This window comes from Tachyglossus aculeatus, chromosome X4, assembly GCF_015852505.1.
Source record: "Tachyglossus aculeatus isolate mTacAcu1 chromosome X4, mTacAcu1.pri, whole genome shotgun sequence".
Classification (NCBI taxonomy): Eukaryota; Metazoa; Chordata; class Mammalia; order Monotremata; family Tachyglossidae; genus Tachyglossus; species Tachyglossus aculeatus.
This window is the reverse complement of record NC_052098.1, coordinates 15,182,683-15,208,196: the sequence shown is the minus strand read 5'-3', so window position 1 is coordinate 15,208,196 and position 25,514 is coordinate 15,182,683. Positions and strand designations below refer to the sequence as shown.

The window sequence follows — 25,514 nt, the reverse complement described above, 5'->3', positions numbered from 1 at the left end:
ACAAAGACAAAGAGAACTTGTCAGTGTCTGGGAACCTTCCATGCGCAGAAACTTGGAGCTACTTTAACGGCTTCCATGGGTTTGCGCTGAGCCCTGGGCAGTCAGAGTGCCAGCTGTGGGATGGAAGTCTGTGAACAGCTCATTCTCTGATTTGTCCTCAGCTGCTCTCTTACTATTCATTCATTCATTCATTCATTCATTCATTCAATCGTATTTATTGAGCGCTTACTGTATGCAGAGCACTGTACTAAGCGCTTGGGAAGTACAAGGTAATCTTTGTACAAGTACAAGGTACAAGGTAATCCATACTTCATGCTGCTGCCCGGATTATCTTTGTCCAGAAACGCTCTGGACATATCACTCCCCTCCTCAAAAACCTCCAATGGCTACCGATCAATCTGCGCATCAGGCAGAAACTCCTCACCCTGGGCTTCAAGGCTCTCCATCACCTCGCCCCCTCCTACCTCACCTCCCTTCTCTCCTTCTACTGCCCAGCCCGCACCCTCCGCTCCTCCACCACTAATCTCCTCACTGTACCTCGCTCTCGCCTGTCCCGCCATCGACCCCCGGCCCACGTCATCCCCCGGGCCTGGAATGCCCTCCCTCTGCCCATCCGCCAAGCTAGCTCTCTTCCTCCCTTCAAGGCCCTGCTGAGAGCTCACCTCCTCCAGGAGGCCTTCCCAGATTGAGCCCCTTCTTTCCTCTCCCCCTCGTCCCCCTCTCCATCCCCCCGCCTTACCGCCTTCCCCTCCCCACAGCACCTGTATATATGTATATATGGTTGTACATATTTATTACTCTGTTTATTTATTTATTTATTTATTTTACTTGTACATTTCTATCCTACTTATTTTATTTTGTTGGTATGTTTGGTTCTGTTCTCTGTCTCCCCCTTTTAGACTGTGAGCCCACTATCGGGTAGGGACTGTCTCTATGTGATGCCAATTTGTACTTCCCAAGCGCTTAGTACAGTGCTCTGCACATAGTAAGCACTCAATAAATACGATTGATTGATTGATTGATTGATCTTTGGGTCCAAGGCAATGGTGTAACCTGGGTAGACAGGTAGGAAAACCTGGGACATTCTGGGAGGGAGTCACAGTACTAAGTGTAAGGCTCCAGCTTCTGTATTGTTTTGGCCTTGCTTATAGAAAGCAGGGGCACAGTCTGTGAAACTTTCCTTGGGCAGAGAAAGATGGAGTTCATACCACCATTGCAGATGTTTTGGGAAAGTTGCTTAAAGTTCAACTTGCGAATGGCTGCCAGCTTCTTGGGGGCTTCATTGTGGTCTCTGGCAGCCTCAGATTTTGCCTGGTATTTTCTAAACTGCCCCTCCCCTATCCCTTCCTAGGCCCTGTGTGCACCTAAATTAGGGAAAGGAAAGGGAGGTGAGAGATAAGGCAAAGTCATCTCGAAGAAGGTGCTTATCAAGTATCCCTCTGTGTGAGAAAAATTCCATAACTATTTCCCCCTGCACTCAGATCAGTCCATCCTCCCTAAGGACAGTTATAAACACTGTAGCACTGGAGATCCTGTAAAATGACTTGTGATTAAACTTGAGTTTCCTCCCCTTGTAAAAGGGTACAGCAAAGGCGCCTTGGCCAAATACCAGGACCTTGGAAATAATTGTCCCCAATGTACTAGCTGAGAGAAAGAAAATTCTGCTCCAGGCAGAACATCAGGGCAGACTCCCTGTTGTTAGCGAAGAGGCTCACCACCTTTTCATTGCCATAAAGAACAGGCAAGGTTTCCATTTTTAAGACCTTGTCCAAAATTTCCCCACACAATGGCATCCAACTCAATTCATCTGTCTCAAAAAGATGAATGGCTCAGTCAGTCCAGCTGAAATTTGATTTGGTGACTCTGAGCACTTCACATTGAATGCTTAGTCCAATAACCACCCCTCTCATACATCCAGCTACGAATCGTTATAGTTAGTTGCAGTGATTTCTCTCTGTGTTAAATTTAGGTCAGGGACATGTTCAAAGCCATATGCTCTTTCAGGAGTCTAGGAAGGAAATATTCATTGCCTTTCCTACAGAGCTCTGTTTATTTGCAGCTGCAGCTATTTTAAAGCAAGGGATTTGGGAAATGGACCTACTGGACCTACAAATACAATGAAATAGATGGAAGTTCCTGGGGGTGGGGGTAGGTAATGTGAGGAAAACAATGATTAGTTCCTCCTAAAAGTCACTGTAGGTAGGTAAAGTAATATGAGTGATGCTTGGAAGAGTGATTTTATCAATCAGGTGAACAGCTAAGCCACAAGAATCAGAGAGCAGACTGATCTGATTTTATTGCATTTAACCCAGCACTTAGTATAGGGCTTGTCATATAGTAAGTAAGCCCTTAACAAATACCACTATTATTATGATATTTGTTAAGCACTTACTATGTGCCAGGTGCTGTACTAAGCACTGGGGTGGAGACAAGCAAATTGTGTTGGGCATAGTCCTATCCCACCTGGGGCTCACACTCTCAATCCCCATTTTACAGATGAGGGAACTGAGGCCCAGAGAAGTGAAGTGACTTGCCCAAGGTCACACAGCAGGCTAGTGGCAGAGCTGGGATTAGAACTCAAAACCTCCTGACTCCCAGGCCCGTGATCTATCCTCTACACCATGCTGCTTCTCATTATTATCATTATTAGCATTATTATTATTGTTATTATTATTATTCAGGAAGCATACACAGGGGTGGAGTTGTGCCCTTGCTGCTAAACATCTATCAGTAATGCCAGATTATTATTATTATTATTATTATTATTATTATTATTATTATTCCTTGAATTTGTGGAGATTTTTCCATTTTTTTCCAAAATACTTTCACATCAGTTATCACATTTTATCCTCACAACATCCCTGTGAGGAAGTGGGAGGCAGAGAAGGATGAGATGAGGAAACTGTGGCCCAGAGAGGTTAAGTGACTTGCCCAAGGTCACATGCAGGCTAGTAATAGAGTCAGAACTATAACCCAGACTTCTTGACTCCCAGATCTGTGCTCTTTCCATTATACCTCACACAACCAGTGGTGGCTGACCAAAGGCATATCATCATCTAACTTCATTAGGCCATGGGACTAAGAGGTAGGATTCATGGATTTTATTCTCAGCTCTGCCTCTAGCTGAGTCCACAAAATGGAGGTTGTATGTTTTTCAGCTTTCAAAAGATGAATTAGCTGATGTAACTAACTCAATTACAAAATCAAAATCATTTTCAAAGGGAAGTTCCTACCTTATTCTATAATTTTAGGTTAATAATAACTTGATTAAAGATTAGTCAAGAAACAAATTCCAGATGTTTAAATAAATCTAGGGTACAGAACAACAGCACATTATAATAATAATAATAATAATAATGGTATTTGTTAAGCACTTACTATGTGCAAAGCACTGTTCTAAGCGCTGGGGGGATACAAGGTGATTAGGTTGCCCCATGTGGGGCGCACAGTCTTAATCCCCATTTTACAGATGAGGGAACTGAGGCACGGAGAAGTTAAGTGACTTGCCCAAAGTCACACAGCTGATATTGGTGGAGCCGGAATTTGAACCCATGACCTCTGACTCCAAAGCCCATGCTCTTTCCACTGAGCCATGCTGCTCACATGTCTGCTGAGTGACCTTGGGCAAGTCACCCCACTTCTCCGTACCTGTGTTTCCTCATCTGTAAAATGGGGATAAATACCTGTTCACAATACCTCTTACACTGCTAGTCCCACATGGCACAGACACTGTGTGTCTCATCTGATGATCTTCTATCTATCCTAGTGCTTAGTACAGTGCTTGGCACATAGTAAACCCTGAAAAACACCATTAGTCTTATTGTGAAGAGGGTTCTTAAGGATTCCCAACTGTGATCCCATTCCTGGCTTTCCTTAACCCCCAACAAGGTCAAAGGCTTATTTTAGAAGGATGCAAAGAAGTTGGGCAGAAGATGGACATTTTCCCCCTTCAGAGTGTAAACTCATTGTGTCAGGGAATGTGTCTGTTTACTGTTGTACTGTACTCTCCCCAGCACCCAATACAGCGCCCTGTGCACAGCAAGTGCTCAATAAATACGATTGACCGACTGACTTAAGCTGACCAAAATAACAAAGCAGAATCCAAGTAACAGAAAGAGATCACTCTGCAGACTATTTGAAAACATTATAATAATTGTGGCATTTGTAATGCGCTTACTATGTGCCAAGCTTTGTACTAAGCGCTGGGGGAGATACAAGATAATCAGGTAGGACACAGTCACTGTCCCACATAGGGCTCACAGTCAAAGTACGAGAGAGTACAGATATTGAATCCCCATTTTACGATGAGGAAACTAAAGCCCAAAGAAGTTAAGTGACTTTCCCAGGGTCACACGGCAAGTAGATGGCAAAGGTGAGATTGGAATTCAGGTCCTCTAACTCCTAGGCCCATGCTCTTTCCATTAGGCTTTGCTGTTGATTCACTATCAATCGGTTAACCGTATTTACTGAGCACCCACTGTGTACAGGGCACTGTACCAAAGCTTCTCCTTGATGATTGGGATAGGAAGGAGGAAAGTGGAAGGGAGTGAGGAGAACTGGGAAAGGGGGTGGTTAACATGTCCCCCCCCACACACACACCCCCCAGATTCTTGGCCATTTCAGAAAAATACACAGAAGTTCTGGAATTTGGACTTTCCTGGTTGAACTGGTCAGATCCCCAACAGCTCTTGCTCAATTTATAGGCTTGGAATGTCATGTGTGTATTGGAGCACACTCCATACAAAAAGCTAGGATTCTCCCAGGTAAATAGAGATGAATTTAGCATACAAGAGATGTCTTGTACTCATAAGTACTCTCACTGGACTTCTCCCACTGGACATAGAGGCTGGAGGGGAATGGAAATCTGATGCCCAGGTAGTATCAATATTATTATTCCCAGGATCACAGAGAGGGGCACTGACTTGTTCAATGTTGCCCAGCAAATGGCACAGCCCAAAAGAGTCTCATTTCCCTGAAAATAATCATTCAATCGTATTTCAATCATATTTCAGTCGTAAGAATGTATTGCCTCCAGATCTAAACTGTCAACTCACCTGTTCCAAATACAAAGTACAGTGCTCTGCACACAGTAAGTGCTCAAAAAATGCCACCGATTGATTGATAATAATAATAACAGTGGCATTTGTTAAGTGCTTACGATGTGCGAAGCACTGTTCTAAGTGCTGGGGGGATACAAGGTGAACCACGTTGTCCCATGTGGGGCTCATAGTCTTAATCCCCATTTTACAGATGAGGTAACTGAGGCTCAGAGAAGTTAAGTGACTTGCCCAAGGTCACACAGCAGACATGTGGGGGAGCCAGGATTCCAACCCATGACCTCTGACTCCCAAGCCCGTGCTCTCTCCACTGAGCCATGCTGCTGAGATGGGACCCACAGGATGAAAAAGCATATTTGCTTGTTCAACTCTCTTCAAGGTGATGGTCTCTTAATGGGGTTCAGGGTTTTTGTGGGATGGAAGTACCTAGGCCAGAGCTCTGCCCAACATAGGTGTGCAGTAATGACCATTGACTAACTATATTTTTGAGTCATGACACTAAGTGCTTACTATGTGCAATACTGAGGTAGATATAAGGTTATCAGATTGGAGACAGCCTCTGTCCCACATAAGGCTTGTAACCTATCTGATCCCCATTTTACAGATAAGGAAACTGAGGCCCAGAGAGGTTAAGTGATTTGCCCAAAGCCATACAGCAGGCCAGTGGCAGAGCTGGGACTCAAATCCTGGTCTCCTGACTTCCAGAACTGTGCAGTTTCCACTGGGCCATGCCATTTCTGCCAGGGACTAGGTTTTTCCCTCAGTCTGGTCCTGGTCTTTAGTCAAGAACTATGAATTGTTGAAAAGTGTTTTACTTATCCATCTTTCTACCTGTGGGACTTGGGTGTAGGTCTCTCAAAGGCCTTTGCAGCCCTAGATTTCTGTGAATCTATCTACTATGAACATCATTTTTTTTAAATGCGTGTTTCCCTCAAACTTGTGTGGCATGGGTTTTCCCTTGAAACATTAGCATCATTTTCAAAATATGAAAGTGGAGGAACAGGAGAGAATTAAGACTTTCTTGAGTACTATCAGCTCAGTGGAAAGAGCATGGGCTTGGAAGTCAGAGGTCATGGGTTCAAACCCCGGCTCTGCAATTGTTAGCTGTGTGACTTTGGACAAGTCACTTAACTTTTCTATGCCTCAGTTACTTCATCTGTAAAATGGGTATTAAGACTGTGAGCCCCACCTGGGACAACCTGATCACCCTGTATCCTCCCCAGCGCTTAGAACAGTGCTTTGTACATAGTAAGCTCTTAATAAATGCCATTATTGTTATTATTATTATTATTAAATAAATGTGCTCCACTATTATTTTAGTTCTTGTGGGGTTGTTTCTATGGTATTTGTTAAGGGCTTACTATGTGCCAGGCACTGTACTAAGTGCTAATCAAGAGAAGCAGTGTGGCTTAGTGGAAAGAGCACGGGCTTGGGAGTCAGAGGTCATGGGTTCTAATCCTGACTCTGCTACTTATCAGCTGTGTGACTTTGGGCAAATCACTTAACTATTCTGTGCCTCAGTTACCTCATCTGTAAAATGGGGATTCAGACCGTGAACCCCACGTGGGACAACCTCATTACCTTGTACCTACCCCAGTGCTTAGAACAGTGCTTGGCACATAGTGAGTGCTTAACAAATACCAACCTTATTATCAAATTGCAAATACCAACCTTATTATCAGATTGGACAGAGTCCCTCTCCCACGTGGGGCTCACAGTCTTAATCTCCATTTTATAGTTGAGGTAACTGAGGCACAGAGAAGTGAAGTGACTTGCCCAAGGTCACACAGCAGACAAGTGGTGAATGCAGAATTAGAACCCAGTCCTTCTGACTCCCAGACATGTGCTCTATCCATTAAGCCACACTGCTTCTCTAATCCTGTGGTGTGGTTGAAAACAAAAGCAATAAAGAGTCACTCAATTTGATCTTGGGATCTCTAAAATGTACATGATTAAGGAGATAAAGAATGAAATCCTGGGATTTTTGTAGGTGCCCAACTTTTTGATGTCAATAACAAGTAACATTAGGAAAACTTGATGTGGCTATAGTGGCCAGGAAAGCTTAATTTGAAAAGCTGAAGTGCCCAAAGTCTGGAGTTGAAGGGAGAAAAGGCAGTACAAGACCAATGGAGAATGTGTACATGATTTGTGGGTGCCTGGGAGTGAGAGAGAGAGAGAGAGAGAGAGAGAGAGAGAGAAGAGTAGTTCTACTTTGCAGTGTATAGGAGTAGTTCTATTGTTTTGTCACACATGGGTACTAAGTCTGTTACTGTCCCTTATTTTTTAATGATAAAACTTTTGATAATTGTAAAATGGTTATATTATAATAATAATGGCATTTATTAAGCGCTTACTATGTGCAAAGCACTGTTCTTAGCACTAGTGGGGGTTACAAGGTGATCAGGTTGTCCCACGGGGGGCTCACAGTCTTAATCCCCATTTTACAGATGAGGTAACTGAGGCACAGAGAAGTTAAGTGACTTACCAAAGTCACACAGCTGACAAGTGGCAGAGCCAGGTCTTGAACCCATGACCTCTGACTCCAAAGCCCGTGCTCTTTCCACTGAGCCACACTGCTTCTAATATATATGATAACATATTTTTATTCTAATACAGATTTATTTTAAAATATCATGCATAACTTGGGCCCCTCACTGCTCTGAGCAGGGCCCCAATGACTCCAACAGACATCACATTCTCAGCGTCCTACCAATTGTTACAGGGGATTCTGCCCCCTCTGCTCCAGCAATGATGGGCAGGGGAAAGAGGCACTGTCACACAAACTGCAGAAGCTGCATGGTCTAGTGAAAAGGGCACAGGTTTGGGAGTCAAAGGACCTGGGTTCTAATCCTGTCTCTGCAACTTTTCTGCTGTGTGACCTTGGGCAAGTTACATAGTTTTTCTGTGCCTAGTTCCCTCATCAGTGAAATGGGGAATAAATCCTCCTCCCTCTGATTTAGACTGTGAGCCCCATGTAGGACTGTGTCCAACCTGATTACCTTGTATCTACCCCAGTGCTTAGTACAGGGCCTGGCACATAATAAGCATTAAACAAGTACCATAAAAACAGAACCCTGCTGATGAGGGAGCCCTGGGGCATGTGACTGCAGTCTCAATTCCTGCCCATCTCCCCTCCTCTCTGGCCTCCTTAACCCCCTCTGAAAAAAGCGTGCCACTTTAAGTGGAGTCTATAGGATCACTGACTTGGTGAATCATTTTTTTTTCCATTCTGAAGTACTAAATTGGGTGTAAAGGAAAGAGAAAGGAGAGGATCATCTTAAATACAGGATAATCTTGATTTCAGCTTAAAATGAAATTTACTAGGCTCTATAAAAACCCTGTTTTAAGCTAAATTCCATTTAACCAGCCTTCTGATAGCTTTAGTGCTGGGAATAATGCAGCTATATCAAGGAGCAGTTCTCAGGTTTCTGTAGGCTCCCTTAGAAGGGCCTGGTCCAATTTTTAGGTGCTATAGCCAATGCCTTCTCATCTTCCCATGACCTTTGATTCAACCCTAGAGGGATCAGGAGAGAAACTGAGGCGATGGCAACTGAGGTGAGTAAAGTGAGCCAGCTGCCTGCAAAAAGCTAGGTTGGATTGCCCAGACTCCTTTTCCCACACTAGTTGGCATGTATAGCACAAGCAACAGCAAAGAAGATGACTTAATAACACTCAGTCAATTCTCCAGCAGAAAATTCCCTGCCTCTCTCAGCCCAGCTCCTGAGCTCTGCCACTCACGCGTTCAATGGAAAGTCTCAGTTAACTGAGTCAGGAAAGAATTTGTCCCCTGCTCTTTCAGGATAGCCCCATAGTAACCCCATGTTTCAATCTGTGAAGATATTCTTGCCACAAGTATAAATGACATAAACCAAGATCATCTTCTCAGTTTATTTTTTTTCTAGAGTCCTTAGCATGCTACATTAACCTGACAATGCTTAATCTTGTGTTCATTTCACAATACATTTCATGCAATTCACAGCTGTAATTGGTTTTACATTGACATTACACGTGTTTCGATCTAGCCATGTGAAAAGGATAATTCTTAATAGTTCGTCTCTAAAAAGTGTCCAAGCTTAAATAGCATGTAAGCAGTTCAAGAGCAGTTCAAGTTCAAGAGACTTGTAGTGAGTCTCTCTTAAATGTCAGAACGATTTTTAGCATAAGAATATAGGGCCCCTGTTTCATCCATTGGCAACTGAAGACTTCCTTTTGGCTTCTTAAATCCTGAGGAGTCCTCTGTTGTAAAACTGCATTCAAGTACTGTATACAGTATCCTTTTTTTGAACCTTCCAGGTTGTCTGAGGTAAGGGGCCAGGCTCATCTCACATCCCAATCCCAGTACAGACCTTCCACTACCCCAGCTTTCCCATGACACTATCCTTAGCATTAGGCTCTCTTTTACAAGAAACATTCAGCACTAAAGCCGTAGAGTATAACTATTTGGCATTTTCAAGTGAAGTGCAAGAAATTAAATAAGTTACATTTTTATTGCTAAAGTATAGTATTAAGCAAAAGTCACGTGGTGGTTTTTTTGTTGTTTTTTTTTTTTCAAAACAGAATTAAAAGCGTTTGGTACAATACACTTCCCCCTTCTTGGTACCCAAGAGTTTCGCCGGACTGTAAATATCATTTAGTCGTCACCTGTCTAGCATCATTTTAAGAAGACGTATTGAGTATTCTAGAGTCCGAAGAATCAGACCTTTCATCATAGTCATCTTCTGTATAAATGGGCTGCTTCGCCACAATTGGACAGCCGTCATCGGGAATCGAAATCCGAGGATCTTCTGATGGGCGAGTGGGGAGGGCCGGAGAGCTTCGGAAGACGCTGGCGGAGTTGCTGGAGAAAGGACTGACGTACTGGGACCTCAGCTGGTACTGTTGCTGCAGGGTCATGGTGTTCCACAAGGTGACATCGTTAGGCAAAAAGGGGCTGGACTGATTTCTCGCCAAAGTATTCCTCAGCATCAGAGGGTACCGGGGCGGCTGAGGAAAAGGGTGCTGTAGGGGTACAGCCAATGGATTGGGCACCACATTACTGGAATCAGTGGAAAACCTCAGTGTGTCTGGGACTCTAAAGGCTGACCCGACAGACCACTTGGAAGAAGAAATGGGGTAGGAACTCAACGTGTGCTCAAAAATGTTCCCGTTGGAAGGCAAAACGAGACTCTCGGAATCGGAAGAAGTTCGGTCCCCTCCTGTGGCCGATGAGCGACTAGACAGAAGGACTTCCACGGCACTGACCAGGTCTCCCCCGCAACCCTTCAAAATCAGCTCCAAGACTGGTGGCTTCTGGTTGGGGAATATTTTTTTTAACACTTCAAGTGGAGGTCTGTTGGCTTTCAAACTGAAAGGCAGAGAAACGGTCCCCGACGGACCTTCGATCAGGAGGTGATTCTGCTCCGGGTGGTACTTGGGGCTGTCGGGCCTGCTCTCCACCGTGCTGCTGTTTTTCTGGAGGGCATAACCGCCTTCGTCCACTGACACGATTTCAGGGCTTTCAGAGGGGAAGCAGCTCTTGCTTTTCGCCATGTCCGGGGAGCTCCTTTGGTCGGTGTCTTTATCGCTGTAGGCTTCCGTGTTGTCGCCTCCACTGCTGTCTCCCAAGCGTTCTTCAGTCAGATCTGAAAGGCAGAGAACAGCTGGGTCAATCCCTTCCTGGCATTCACAGAAGGGTAACAGATGTGCCAGGAGCCAGATTTTGGGGGCCGCGTGGATTTCCAGATTTAACTGGAAAAGTAAACGCAACCGCAAGGGTTCTGTCCCAGAGATTCTTAAAAGGAAGAAGCTTAGAGCATCTCTGCAAAGACAAATGCTGAAACACCCCCTGACCAGTGATCGGAATACTGTGATGCTCTCCAGAAATATGGGAATTAAGAATGCTTCCCGTCCCCCAGATGAAACAAGTGCATGACACATGTAAGGCTTCAGGACTTGCTTCACGTGGTCAGTAACTTAACCTGCCCATGGAGCCTTCACTGTCTCCCCAAAGAAGATCAATTCCCCAAGGGTATAAGCAGGGTGAGACTAGAAAATGATCCATCCCTGCAGGTTCTTCCAATTTCCCATTCCTAAGTGAGATTTCTAGGGAAAAGCCAGTAACATAATCCTCCCTGTCGACATGCCCAAAGGGAATTTTAATGCTTTAAGATCTGTTTTCCCCAAGGCTGATTATGTGTTAAATCTGTCAAGTGCACTAAGTTATCACAGTGTTTCGTTAGGTTGCAATACACAGTATGCTAGTTAATATAATTGTAGATCTTACTCAAAGAGCGCTGAAGCACACGGAAACCTCTCTTAAATAGCCACCTCGGGGACCAGTAAACCTGAGTTGCCTGTGATAGGCACTACAGACTGAGCAAAATGTGCTGTAAACTTTACTAAGCAAGGTCCCTTTCCATTGGCTGCTTAAGAAAAGCAGGCTGTCTACAGGGCAGGACTATGTAAAAATAAAGACACATACATTGTAATACCTCAGAATCATCAGCCAGCATATGATCGTGCCAAAGAAGCAATTACCTCAATCATTTCCAACTTGAGGGATTGCCCTGTTATTGATGGCATTTCACAAGCCATTTGATAAGCAAGCCTTCCCTGGCTAAGCCCTCATTTCCCCTACCTTCCCTCCTCTCTGTGTCACCTATGCAATCAGATCTGTACCCCTTAAGCACTTGATATTCACCCCAGCCCCAGAGCATTTATGTATATAGCCTTATACTCTACTATTTCCCCTATCTGTAATTCATTTTAATGTCTGTCTCTCCCTGTCGACTCTAAGTGCCTTGTGGGCAGGGATCGTGTTTACCAACTTTATGGTACTATACTCTCCCAAATACTTACTATAGTGCTCTGCACATAGAAAGGGCTCAACAAATACCACTGACTGACTGAAAATGATAACCAAGAGAGAAATAGCATGCACTGAAGGTTTGGGGATTTTTTTTTTGTAAACTATTTCCAAAAGGTGTGCATTACAGCATGAAGCTGGCTATTATTCATTCATTCATTCAATCAATCATATTTATTGAGCGCTTACTGTGTGCAAAGCACTGTACTAAGCGCTTGACTATTAGAAAAGATTATGGGGTGCCTGGTTTGCTTACAGCCATGACTCTGTCCCCAGGCAATCTTTTGCATTATAAGAGCACATTACTTACCAGAGAGCCACAAAGAAATAGATTAAGCACAATATATGTTCATATGTATATGGATTAGCACAGAGAATATTCCCCCTTTTAATATTCCCCCATTTCATTTTATTTTTAAAAGATTGAATTAAAAGACCCCAAATAAATGTTATCCTGACATTAAACAACATTTTCCTAAATATAATTAATGAAAACATTGAAAACCATTGGAAAGATATATACAAATTTATATTATAAATAGCAATCATATTGACGTAAAAATCACATAAAGAGTTAAAAAATAGGGTACAGAAAATATATAGTACAGTACTGTACCATAAAATGTGCAATACCACTACCTTCAAACGACCTAAAAAGCATAGACAAATTTTAAACGGATGTGTCATTTAGAGAAGTGACCGGAAATTCCTGGTTGATGAACCCTCTGTTGTAGCTGTTGAAAACCATCCAATTTCTCAGAGTCTGCCTATCCCGCTAAAGTCAATCAGACCAGCAGGCAGGTAAAAGGGGTGAAATTCCTGTCCAGCGATGCTGAGTTTTCTTTGGACCCTGGCCAGAGGGGTATGAGGAGAGAGAAAGGATTGGGGTGAGGGGGCTACCACCAGCTGGAGCTTGCTGGGGGCAAAATATTGTGGCATTGCTCGAACAAGCAGTTCCAGACTGGGTCAGAGGTTCCAGCCGGGGGACAGTTGAGTGGAGATGGACAAGAAAGAGCCCTGAGATGCCACTGCTACAGTGGCTATTGCCTGCTTCCCTCCAATCTCCGGCACTTGGGAGCCCCTTCCTGGGCTGGAGCGGTCTCCCAAGGCAGTGACCTAGCAGAGCTGACGGCCACTCGGGTCACCCCTCCACTACTGCTCCTGGCCTCCTCCATGGCCAAGGAGCCAAGGAGCAGGAATCAGACAGGACAGGCCACACAGAGGCCAGTGGGAGAGGGCGGAGGGAGAGTGGGGAAGGATGAGGAGAATCCCAGAAGAAGCTGCTGCTGCTGCTGCTGCTCTTCTCGAGAAAGGAAAGGGAAGGGGGAGGCATAGAGGGGAAGGGGAAATGGGGGGGGTTTCCACATGACAACTTCTGCAGTGACTGTGGTCACTGCTGTCACCATCAGTGGCGGTGGGAAGGGAAGGAGGAGGAGGAGCAGCACTGCCACTGGCTCCCTCACTCTTCCCACCCCAACCGGTCCCAGCCCCCTGAATTTCTGGCCCCAGAAGGTGGGGGCCGGGGTCACAGAGGGGGCCAGCTGTGAAAGCAAGAGTGACATTGAGCAGAGGGAGGAGGTGGGAGGGAAAAAGGAATCCGCGAGGAAGGATGGGGTGGGGGTTATGTAATACTTACCTTATGAGCCTGGGGTCGTAAAGTCGGATCCGATGCCGTAAACCTGAAAGAGGGTGTAAATTCAGAGATGTCGGAAGTGCCGTTCGTCGTAACTCGGACGGTTGTAAGTCGAAGACTTCCTATACGGTATGTTGTTGTGTAAGTTTTTGGGGCCAGTAATCAATAGAGAAGCTATAGTCGTCTATGTGTGCTTTACGTTGGTTGCTCCATGTTGTTGAACTCAACAAGGAGCCATTCAGAAGCAGCACACACCAAAAATATAAAGTCTCCTAAACACACAAATTCACACACACACACACATACATGCACACAGACATTCCAATAGCTACCTCTATTCCACAATGCATCTCTTAGTTACAAATTTGACACTCGTATCCATCTCGATCTGCAGTTCAGGAATTGCATTTATTTTACCTCATTCATGAAGATAAAGGACTTTTCATACTAGAGTTCACTTGATTATGTATAGAAAGCAGCTTTACAGAGGCTACTATTGGCTTTGGTTGGTATATGCTTATGCGTTACTTAAAGAAACTTGACTTTTGCTTCTTTTGACTTGACTTTTGAATGGGGAGGGGGATCCAATTCATTATCCTAATCATTATATTAAACCTCCTTAATGTATTAAGTTAGAGGGTAATGACTTTTTTCCAGAAAAGAAAAGAAGGTGCTCCAATATGTAAACCATCGTGTTTTGAGCTGCTGTTTGAGCTTTAAAATGCAATGGTATGTGTGTATGTGTCTCTGATTCTGAGTGTATGCATACATATTTTTTTAAAATTGACTTAGGCCCTGCTCAGTGGAGCTTGGAGAAAATTTTTAAATGGTAAACCTCCAAAGAGTCCTCAAGTATCAGTGAAATACGTTTGGAAACATGATTATATGCTTAGAAAACAATTTTCCTATTCATTTTAACTTAGCATCCCTTCTTATTCTCCTTTCAAATCAAGCAAAGAAACTACCCTGGGCTGGAGAGAAGGATGTGGCAGGCAGGGAACACAGTGCTGAGAAAACTTTAAATTGAGCTATTTCTGAAAATTTCAAGACCTTCAGAGTAGGTGTCCACTTGAAGCAATTATATTTTCCTTCCATGTGCAAGCTCAATTCCACTAAAATGGAAGCATTGAGACAAAGTCAATAGGAACAGAAATCACACTTTGACAAAGAGCATAGAAAGCCTCAGCACTCAAAAGAAGCTCGTTCTGAAAGTGATGGCAAATGAGAAGGGGACTGACACCTGATTGCAATTTTCTGTGACTCCTAGGACACACTACAACACATCTTCCCAGTTTGAAAACATGGTTAACCTCAACAGTTGCAAATATTATGTTCCACCAAAGCACCACATTCCTACAGTTGAATATAAACTGGACCACACCATTAGCAGCCTGAAAGTATTCTGATGTTGTACCCGTAGTAATGGAGTAAATATTCATTGTCTCCCAAAAGTGAGCTCCGCAACTCCATGGAAAGGACTAGTACTGCCATCGCAAGCACAGGGATTGAGTTGGGATCTAGAAGGTGGCACTGAAGAGGCAAACCTAATGTTCTCAGGGATGCTAAGTCTCTTAACGATCCTGCCACTTAAATCCGAGGGGGTGCAATGCATAAAGATGTCCTAGATAGGCAATCTGGGCTGCTGTATAATCCCCAAAATAGCTCTCAGAAACACACATTTCTGATATCTTGGTATTAAAGTGAGATATAATTTCACCATATATTTGCTATTGTAGTATTGTGCCCTTTGCCAGTGTGATTTTTTTTATTTTATAAACAATTTACCTGTAAGCTTTGTGCATTCACTCGTCTCAATTTAAGGAAAAAAAAAGAGTAAAGAAAATTTTCTGGGCAGTGAAACTGATGCTCTTAATTTGCCTTAGGTTTTCCTGAATTTCATCAAAAAATATAAAGAAAATGCACCATTAAAAGACACCTCCCAGTTTGTCCTGAAATATTTTTCATAACATTTTGAAAAATAATCCTAGATTTATAAAGCATTAGATTCCATTTGGCCTGTTAGTAGATAAGAACTGCTGAAAGACAGTATCAAAATCATTAATAAATAAAATGGCCAGAACAGCATTCTTGCTAAAAGGGACCTGGGCTAAAAGGAGAGGAAAGAAAAAAAGATAAAACCTACTCCTCATCCTCTTTCCCACAGTCATCAGCCTTGATTCCAAAACTACTCATAGTGGTCAACCAGATTCCGGGATCTCTGTTGATCACCATGTCTGCACTCAGTCCTCAGTCCTCTGCAGCTATGAGGTTCTGAAGGAAACAGTCCTAACAACTGAAGTTGTACTGAGATGAACGGTTTATATGCCCTGTTTACCCACATTTTAAAAGATAGGCAATTTAGCCTCCAAAACCCACAGACATTTGACTAAGAATGCACAGAAAATCATCCACCCAAAAAGTTGACCTAACAAGATTTTAGTTTGCAAAGCTCAGACTTGCTCCAAAGTTGTCAGTGCTCAAGGTTGTTTCACATCAAAACCTCAGCCTTACTCATTTCAACCATTTCTGACAAGCCTGGAGCATATCTGGAGCTAAATGCTTCAGAGAGAGGCAGCTGAATGGAGAAACTCCTATTTTAAATGCAGTGGTGCTTAGAGTCACTTTGCTCATTCCTACCCCCAAATAAACAGAAGTCCAGGGCCTTTTAAGTGCCAAATGAAAAATAATCAAACAGGCATGCATATACAGGAATTTTTCCTTACTTAAACATTTCCATTTTTCTCTTTGCCACCATGTCAAAGCATTCAGAAATGGAGATTGCAGAATCTGTTTAGTTGGGCTTTATAAAAACACTTCTTAACAGCAGCCCATTCACATATGATTTCATAACCACACAAAATTCCCAGTGATTCGGGAGGGCCTTTCGAAGAAATGTCTTGGGTAAAATTCCAAACACAGACCTGTTCTTGTTACATTTTCGGTTGGAGGCCAAAAATGCTAAATCACGAAACTGAATTCAGAAAAATTTAAGGTAAATGGATAAATCGATCTTATTACCTAGGAAATAATCCTTTTCACTTTGATTTTGGAAATGAGGAAAATGAGCAGATGCCCATTGTACATGAGCATTAGCCATGAATTGTAGAAGAACATCCATGTTCCTAACCACCTTATTCTGGTAAACTCATAGAAAGTGTTACACCTGAGCGAAATATGACTTAGAGATTTGCCTCGGACCCCAGATACATAGCAGTGGGGTCTCCCAGTGCCAGAACTGTGAACCAGAGTGTTGAACATTCTTCCATCCTTCGGTCAGACAGGAAAATGAATGGGTTTTCAATGAGCAGGAGTCATATGAATGATGCCATTTTTTAAGAGATGAGGAGTCTTTTCCTAGTTCAGGACCATCTCCTACATTCCTGTAGCCTCCTGTTTGTCCAGCTTATGGTTGTCTTTTTAGTTTACTTCGTTTATGTTTTTATTTTTAAAGGAGCAGAGAGTTGGGGAAGGTGGCTACATATTATTGTAGAGATGGATCTCTTACGGAAGTAATTTGTGAGGTGTCTTTGCATTCTTTGGGTTTTTTTGGGATGAAAACTGCCTTGCCTGACTCTTAGTACTATTGAATGAATAATTATTTTCCTACTCTAATTACTATAATATAGAGTATACTGTATATGATAATGACTATAATGATGTCATGATTATGGCCATTGCTAACATCTCCAGAAATAATTCGGGGGATGAGAGACAACCCTTGATCTGGGAACAGAATCGGGTTAGACTTGAACGCGTCAAGCAAGGCAAAGGGCAGAGCAGTTTGGGGCTGCAGAGCTGCAACAGGTAAGGCAGGAAGAGAGGGAGGAAGATGAATGGCTGCTAGGGCCACCTCCTCCTCCCTGTCCATGAAGAAGTGCAACATTTCCAGAAAGGGGCTGCAAGTCCTCGGGGGGAATTTGATTTATGAAGATTTACTCCTTTTCTCCCTATAAAGCTGTTAACGGAAAATGCTGACTGGCTGGCAGGGAAGAATTTCTCATCAATGCTCTTTGATTGTATTTTGCAAACAAAATGCCTGTTGCTTGGTAACATTTCACTTGAGCCTGACCTTCCCCGAAAGTTATTGCTATCAGATTCGATTTACACTGTCCTCCTGTGATTACTGTAATCTTTTAAACCGGGGAGTTCATCTATCAGGGAAAAGAAAAGTTGGGTGTGCGAGTCAATAGCACCGCTATCCGCCAGATTTATAACCCGCAGAGGAGGGAGTCGATTTCTGTTTCTCTTTCCGGCACGGGAGCACGGAACCAGAGTTTGTACGACGCAATCTCTTCCTTTCCTCCCACCAGCCCTCAGACCGGTAGGGTGACACGAACCCCCTTTGGCCCCCAGTTTCCCAAGACTTTCTTCTCAGCCCCCCAAAGATCTGTGGGTATGGGGAGGGGGAGAAGGGGGGCGGGGCTCGCATGGCTGCAGAGCGAGGCTGGAGGGCTAGGAGCAAGGGGCGAGGAAAGATTATCAGAGCAAAGGAGGAGGCAAGCCAGTAGCCCAGGTGGTGAGGAGAGGGGTGATGGGGAAGAAGTCTTCGTGGGGAGCAGCAGCATGGCGTAGTGGATAGAGCAAGGGGCTAGGAGTCACAAGGTCATGGGTTCTAATCCCGGCTCTGCCACTTGTTTGCTGTGTGACCTTGGGCGAGTCACTTAAAATCTCTGGGCCTCAGTTACCTCATCTGTAAAGTGGAAATTGAGACTGTGATCCCCACGTGGGACACTGTGACTTCTAGACTGTGAGCCCGCTGTTGGGTAGGGACCGTCTCTATATGTTGCCAACTTGTACTTCCCAAGCGCTTAGTACAGTGTTCTGCACACAGTAAGCGCTCAATAAATACGATTGAATGATTGAATGAATGAATGACAACCTGATTACAGGCTCAGTGGAAAGAGCCCGAGCTTGGGAGTCAGAGGTCATGGGCTCTAATCCCGACTCCGTCGCTTGTCAGCTGTGTGATTTTGGGCACGTCACTTCACTTCTCTGTGCCTCAGTTACCTCATCTGTGAGCCTCCCATGGGACAACCTGATGACCTTGTATCCCCCCTAGCGCTCAGAACAGTGCTTGGCACATAGTAAGCACTTAACAAATACCATCATCATCATCACCTTGTATCTCCCCCAGCGCTTAGAACAGTGCTTGGCACATAGTAAGTGCTTAGTAGCTGCCATAATCGTCATCATCATGAGTCCCGGGGGCACAGGCTTCCCGCTCCGTACAGATCGAGTGGGAGGCGGGTAGGGAGACACCTTCACAGAGTAGGAGCAAAGGAGGGCCTGTGGCAGAGTCGAAGCAGGCGCCATAAAGGGACTCTGGCACGACTGAACCCCCAGCATCTGGGGCCGGCCTTTCCATCCCCCAGAAGGAAGCCCGGCCCCGGGCAAAGTAGGACAGACAGTCAGACCGACGTAAAAAGAAACGCAACCCCGACCTGTCTGCGCAGAAAAACTGCAGACCCGCTGCCTATCGCCTCGCCCTTCCCTGGGCCCCGACTCCCAGTCGCCTCTCCTTCGGGGGACAAAGCTTTTGGGGAGAAGGGGAGCGGCGAGGAATGGGGCTTTGCCTGGAGCGGCTCCCGGAGCGTGGGAGGACGGGCCCGCAGGGACCCTGGAAAAACAAAGGTTTTTGTGTGACTAGGCGGAGGGCCCCGCAACTCCTCCCCGCCTTTCCTCCCGCCCTCATTCCCGGGATTCACTTGGAAGTAGACGATAGCTTTGCAGAGATGGAGTTGAAAGATGAATCGAATTATTTAAAAGTTCGTTCTCTCCGGCCGGGATGTCCAAAAGTGCGTCCCGCCCCGGGCCCGTTCCAGGAGGGAAAGGAACCAGGATGCGTTTTGGGGGGGTGGGGGGGAGGGAGCACGGGCTTACATGAAAGAAATTCTGTAATGTTTCCTCTTCTCCCTCTCTTTCTCTCTGCCTGTTCCTGCATCTCGGTGGCTTTCTGTGTTCGCCTACCTTTCTCTTCTAATTAAATAAAAGAAGTCTGTCATTCCCAGAACCCCTCCGTGCCCAACTTCCTCAGCCTCTTTCCCACTTTTCCTTTCACCTCCATTGGACGTAACGAAATAGTTCGAATTGTTCCTTATACTGAATTTCTGGCTTGCCCCGGAGTGGAGAAAGAGGAGAGTGGGAGAGAAAGTCAAAGCACTTTCTCCCCAGCCCTTTGCCCCCGTCGGGGCTAGTGGGGCGAGACGGGGCAGAGGCCGGCGGACTCGGACGAGACGATGAGGCCCGAGGAATTTGGAGCCTCAGCCTTTCGCCTTGGCCGTGACCCTTATCCCTCCCAGGGCTTCCCGACTCGCCACCGGGTCCTGAAGGGCTGGCTCGGCTCGTCGGGCCTGTTGACACAGGCATTTTACCTACCAGAAAGATTTCCAAGATTTTCTAGGAGAAGTTTTTTGGTGTTCTGGATAGGACTTTATGTTTTTTGTGGGGGGGTTCTTGGGGAAAATATATTGTCAACTTTATCTAAAGGTTCGTATCAGCTCTTGGACTCAATGTCTTCCTGAATAATTCAGTTCTAAAAGAGAAATAATGTCAAAGAGAAAGATATGATACTAAAAATACAACAATAAGCAATGAATATGATTTTCCTGGACGGGAAGGAAAGAAAGGGGAAGGGTTTGTATTCTAATACTGTCAACGAAGGGATGGTAAATGCACACCCGTTTCTTCCATTGATCTTGGAGCAGCGACGAAGAGAATAAGCTTCTGCAGGCTCCAGAGATTCATTTTGGCCCCGAGGAGCTGCACCGATTGAACACAAAAATTTTAATATCTCGGGGTGACCTCCCTGTAAATACACTGCTTCAGCGGCCGTACCTCTTTCCCTGATCTTGGGGCGAGGGAGAGGCGTCAGGTGTTTTTGCTCTTGCATTGTTTTTCAGGAAAAAATGTTCCTTGCTCCCTCCTCTCCCATCCACACACAAACACAACCGTAGGAATGCTTTCTAAAGACGATTTACCCTTGAAAAAGGACAGCCGAGTTTTTGACTTCTAGAATCCGAAAGAAAAATAAACCGAGTCAAACTGACACGATATAAATGGATGATAAAATGTTCAATATGCACAGTAAATAGCATGCATGATATGTTAAAGAGCACACTTGTATGTTATAGTTATTTACAGATTTTTTCAGATGTATCTACCTCTCTATATCTCGTTTTTGGTAATTCTCTAAATAATTTAAACCCTAATCTAACCCTGAATCGACAATGGAGGCTGGAGAAAAAGGACTCACATGTGCCCAACTCTGTCCCCTGTTCTGTTCTTTATAAAGTCTCTCTCTGTGTCTCTCTCGTCCCACTGCTCCCCATTCTCCCTCTCCTCTCCCCACACCGCAAAGCAATGCAATGTCCTTGGCGTCACTCCTAGTTGCAGGAGTTGCAGTCCCTCACTGTAACCCAGTTAAATTACAAAACATGGATGTGCTGCCGCTGCTTCTGGTAGTACTTTTCTTTCTTTCCCGCCAGCGTTGGGACCTTAAATAAATGGGCGTCCCGTCGCCCCGGAAATCTGCGGGGCTCCAAAGCTGCGAGGCTTCTCTTCTCAGTGTCCGTGGAGTCTGGGAACCGACTGATCTTTCCGGAAATTCCCTGTCCCGAAAGTGTGAAGACCCTCCCCCCACCAACACATACATACCTTTCTTCCCTTTGCCCTGTGCCCTGGAGGAGGGTTGGCTTGGGTCCGGGGCTGTCGGGCCCCGGCCCTGGGAAACCCAAGCCAAGACCCATCTCTGGGCGCGGACACCTCATTTCCTGCCACTTTAGGAAAATGTATGGAGAAAAGCCTGACCCGGAACGAACGATCGAATGGACGGACAAACGGATAGGCAAGCAGGCAGGCAGTTCGTCCTCGGAGTCCTACTCTTCCTAAAAGGCTAATGTCCTCTCTGGGATTTAAACACACCAAACTCCCCCGAAGCCTGTTTTGGGCACTTCCACCATGGAACCTAAAATCCTTGAACACGTTTCTCCATTCAGACGCCTTGGAGCAACTGTCTTTTTAATCGGCTGAGCTGCCCCGGGCGCCTCACTTTGCAGTAGGACACTACTGACCACCCGGGGAGGAAGGAAAACCCTGCCGGCCAGGTGGTGATGGACAGCGGGAAACCGGGCGCTCTTCCTGGGCTTAAAAACCCTTCCCACCCTGCCCTAGCTCCAGCTCATTTCCATCAGCACCTCAGCCTGCTCACCCGTTGCCCATTGGTTCACTCAGAAGTATTTAATACACCACCCCGCCAGGACACGGACACACACCCACACACCCACACACCCCAACACCGACACACACACCAACACCATCAACTCAGGATGAGAAGGGGAAAAGGATAGTTTAAGAAGTGAAGGTTATCTCTATTTCTCTCTCTCTCACCACCCACATTCTTTCCCTCTCCCTCTCTCTCCCCTCTGTCTCTGCGGGATACCCCAAAGCATACGGGACCCCAGAGGGGGAGAGAGCCTGGGTGGAGAGGGATCCAAGAGCACAGAAGTGGGGTTCCTAATTCGACCCCACAAACAGGGAGGGAAAGAAGGGAGAAAAGGGGTAGGGTTCTACCGCTTATCTTCTCCACTTCTCCTGTCCCTACATTTAGCAACTCCCGACCAAGAATCGCGCATATGCGAGAGGTTTCAAGGTCGTCAATGCCGCAGGTGTGAACAAACTAAATCGCGTTTGCTCACTTCCCTTTTGGCGGGTATTGAGGGCCCTGTCAAGAGATAACCAAATTTGTGCAGCTGGAGACCCCAAAGGGATCAGACCCTTCCTCCTCCAACTTTTGCCTGCCTCTTCCCCTCATACTTATACACATGCACACCCCAACTTTCAAAACAGGGAGGAGCAAACCCAAAGTTTGAGCCTGTGACCCAGGAGCTCTGTTTCAGACTTTAACACCATCCCCACGGATCGCTCCTGAAAGTCCCACCCTCTCCCAAAGATTCCTGAACGCATCACGTTTTGAAGACGGAGAGAATAGTGTTTTGGTGTAGCGCTCAGCGCCCGCTGAGGGCAGGGATTGTCTCTATTTGTTGCCAAATTGTACTTCCGAAGCGCTTAGTACAGTGCTCTGCACACAGTAAGCGCTCAATAAATATGAATGAATGAATCCCGGTAACACTACAAACTCAATCCCAAGGGGAACCCGGTTGGGCCCATAGTCCTGGGTTGTAGTCCTCCCTCTGGAATCCCTTTCCTCACCCTCCCCTCTTCACACAGAGTCTTGAATCTTGGCTTTGGTTTCTTCGAATCTCGAATCTTGGTTTGCCTCTTCGCCGATTTTACACCCCAATCTGAATCCCCTTTTAATGCGGCGGGTCGCCAGGCTGCCTGTCTGTCAGCACGTGTCTCTCTCTCTCTGGCTGGTTCTCTCTCTCTCTCTCTCCCTCTCTCTCTCTCTCTCTCTCATCCCCTACCCCCCTTCTCTCTCCCCTTCTTCAAGAAAGCAGTAACGAAACCCTAAATATTTGTTCGGGCTTGGGGAGGGGTTTAATCTTGGAGAGGTTACAGCGCGCACACACTACGGGGGCTGGGGGGGGGGGGAGGGCCGGGTGAGAGGGAAGGGGACAAGAAGGGGGGGACATGACCATCTCCCCAATCCTCACCTCGCCCAGACCCCAGTAACGGGGAGGTTGGAAACCCCGGGTTCCGGGCGGGATACGAGGGAGCGCCCAACCGGGCCGGGGGTGGCTGTGGGTTGCGGGCGAGTTGGGGTGAGGTGAGCATGATGGGGCCAGGTGGCCCGCGAGGCCACCTCTACTCTTTGCCCCGTTGGAACGCCACGCGAGGCTCCCCTGCTGTCCTGGAAGAGGTTCCCGAAGTGCCTTCGGAGATCCGAACCCATTCCCCCGCGCCGTGCGCCCCGATTTCTTACCCGGCTTGGGGGGCTGCTGCTCGGAGGCCCAGCGCAGGGCGGCGGCGGCGGCGGCGGCGGCCAGCTCCGCGGGACGCGGCGGCTGCGGCTGCGGCTGAGGCGGCGGCGGCGGCGGCGCGGTGCCGCTGTCTCCCGAAGGCTGGGGCGGGGGGCCCGGCAGGGCCCGGAGCGAGTCCGGGATGAGGCTTTCCAGGCTCTCGTTGGCCTGCTGCCGGCGGAGCGCCACCTGCGCGGCCATCACCCGCTGCCGCTCGATGATGAGGATGCATTTCTCGCAGGTGCAGTCCTTGAAGCGGCAGTAGCGCTTGTGGCCCTTGAGCCACGACAGCACGCCGTGGTTGCGGCAGCGGGCGCATTTGGGAGTGCGCTGCAGGGGCGCCCGGGGAGGCTGGGACACCGGGCCGCCCATGTACAGGTAAGGGGAGCCGTAGCCGTTCATGGCCCCGCACTCCTGGAAGGGCGGCTAGGCGAGCGGGCAGGCAGACAGCAGGCAGGCAGGCAGGCAGGCAGGCGCGGGTGGTGGGATCGGCCCAGGGAGCGCCGGAGGACGGCAGGGAAGGCGCTCGCTGGAATGGGGCGGAGATTTATCGGAGCTGCGTTGCCTCGGACGCTCCCGGGCTCAGGGAGCACGACAATCTCACTGCGCCCTGCCCTGGGAGCCTAGAGGCGGCGGCGGCGGGTTGTCGAAACCCCCTCTGCCGTCCTTTGGGTGTCCTCCGGCGAAAACTGCTGCCGCGGCTCCGTCTGCTCCGCACAACCCACACGCTGGGCCCGCCCCGCGGCTCTCCTCCTGCTGGCGGCTGCAGGGGGCGGTGGCTGCCCCGCTGGAGCGTCCCCACTATCCGGGGGCGGAGCCGCGGCTGCTGGGAGCCAGCGGGAGCTCTCGCTTACGTCTGGAGCTAAACTGCAGCTTCTTTGCATGCTCTCCCGGACGGGGCACCTCCCCCGTCTCCCCCTCCCCCGCTTTCCTCCGCCCCTCCCGATCCCCCTCTCCCTCCCATCTTCCTTCGATTCTCCCTTCGCATACACACACACTCTTCTTTTCCCCCTCCCGTTCCCTCCGCTCCCTGCACTTCACCTTCCTTGCCACCTGCACTCCGGCAGCACTCTTGGGGGCGCTCCCTCCCAGCTCCCTCCTCTTCCTCCCGTCCCCTCCCGCCATCACCCGGACAGTTGGAGCGCAAGGCTACAAAAAAAAAAAGTGTGAAGCTAGGAAGGAGCGTGCGCGCGCGCGTCTGTGTGTGTATGTGTGTGATGGGTGTGAAGAGACTGAGAGAGGTGCCTCTTCTTGTCTCCCCCCCCCCATTCCCCCCGGACGGGACAGATGTGGCGGAGCTACTTCTCACAGCCTTCGCTGAAGAAACCTTCCTCCAGTAGCAAAGCGGATACTCGGATGGTGATTCCCCGAGGCCGCCAGGAGGAAAGAGGTTTTTCTAAACTAGGGATCTGGAGCGTTTGAAGAAGAGGCTAAGAGTGGGAGGGGCGCTGGGCCTCAGAGGGAACAGAGAAAACTGCTTAATTTATTGAAGGTGGCGGAGATAGCATAGGTTTTTCATTAGTCTCGATGTCGACCTACTTTTGCAAGCACAGAACCGTATTTCCCTTTTACGCCAACGAAGGAAACGCAATCTCCCAGGAACCCGACCCTCTAAGCGGCCAGCTAAAAGAAACCCCTTTGCAGCACACCTAACCCAGGGCGCTTCAAAGGGGAAAGCAACCAGTAGCCCTATCCATCCCCCCCTCTCACCCGAAACACCCTTCTCCTTTCCCACCCAAAGTTTCTTCAGTAAAGAAAACAAACAAACACAAAAACGGCCGGGAAACAGCGCTCATTGAGCCAGTTGACGAACTGCGCTAATCTAAATTTCAGAGACCGGGAGACTCGATCAGCCGGGCTTAGCTTTCTTCCCCCTAGGAGCTATTCAACAGCCAAAGAGAGATCTCATTTCATTTCACCCCAACTTCAGCCTACTCGATACTATTAGTTACGGCTCGGGGCTCTTCGCGCCTTCTCCGAATTTGGCTTTGGAGGAGCCTGGTCAAAATGGCTACAAAACGCAGAGACCTGGAGACCCAAACCACTTTTTCCATTCCAGATGA

The 25,514-nt window shown here is 47.1% G+C and overlaps 1 protein-coding gene across 1 annotated transcript; it reads right to left on the bottom strand.

Moving 5' to 3' along the window:
- Positions 1-8,931: 8,931 nt before the first annotated feature.
- DMRT3 (doublesex and mab-3 related transcription factor 3) lies at positions 8,932-24,217 on the bottom strand. Its single transcript, XM_038769955.1, has 2 exons — positions 23,415-24,217; positions 8,932-10,678 (listed from the first exon to the last, which is right to left on the bottom strand). The coding sequence occupies exons 1-2, from the start codon at positions 23,851-23,853 to the stop codon at positions 9,714-9,716; spliced, it is 1,404 nt and encodes a 467-aa protein (XP_038625883.1). The 5' UTR covers positions 23,854-24,217; the 3' UTR covers positions 8,932-9,713.
- Positions 24,218-25,514: the final 1,297 nt, after the last annotated feature.

Coding starts and splice junctions, on each gene's coding strand:
- DMRT3 (XM_038769955.1), bottom strand. CDS start 23,853: ATGAACGGCTACGGCTCCCCTTACCTGTACATGGGCGGCCCGGTGTCC. Junction 10,679..23,414: donor GCAGCAGCCCCCCAAGCCGG/GTAAGAAATCGG, acceptor TCTGCCTTTCAG/ATCTGACTGAAGAACGCTTG.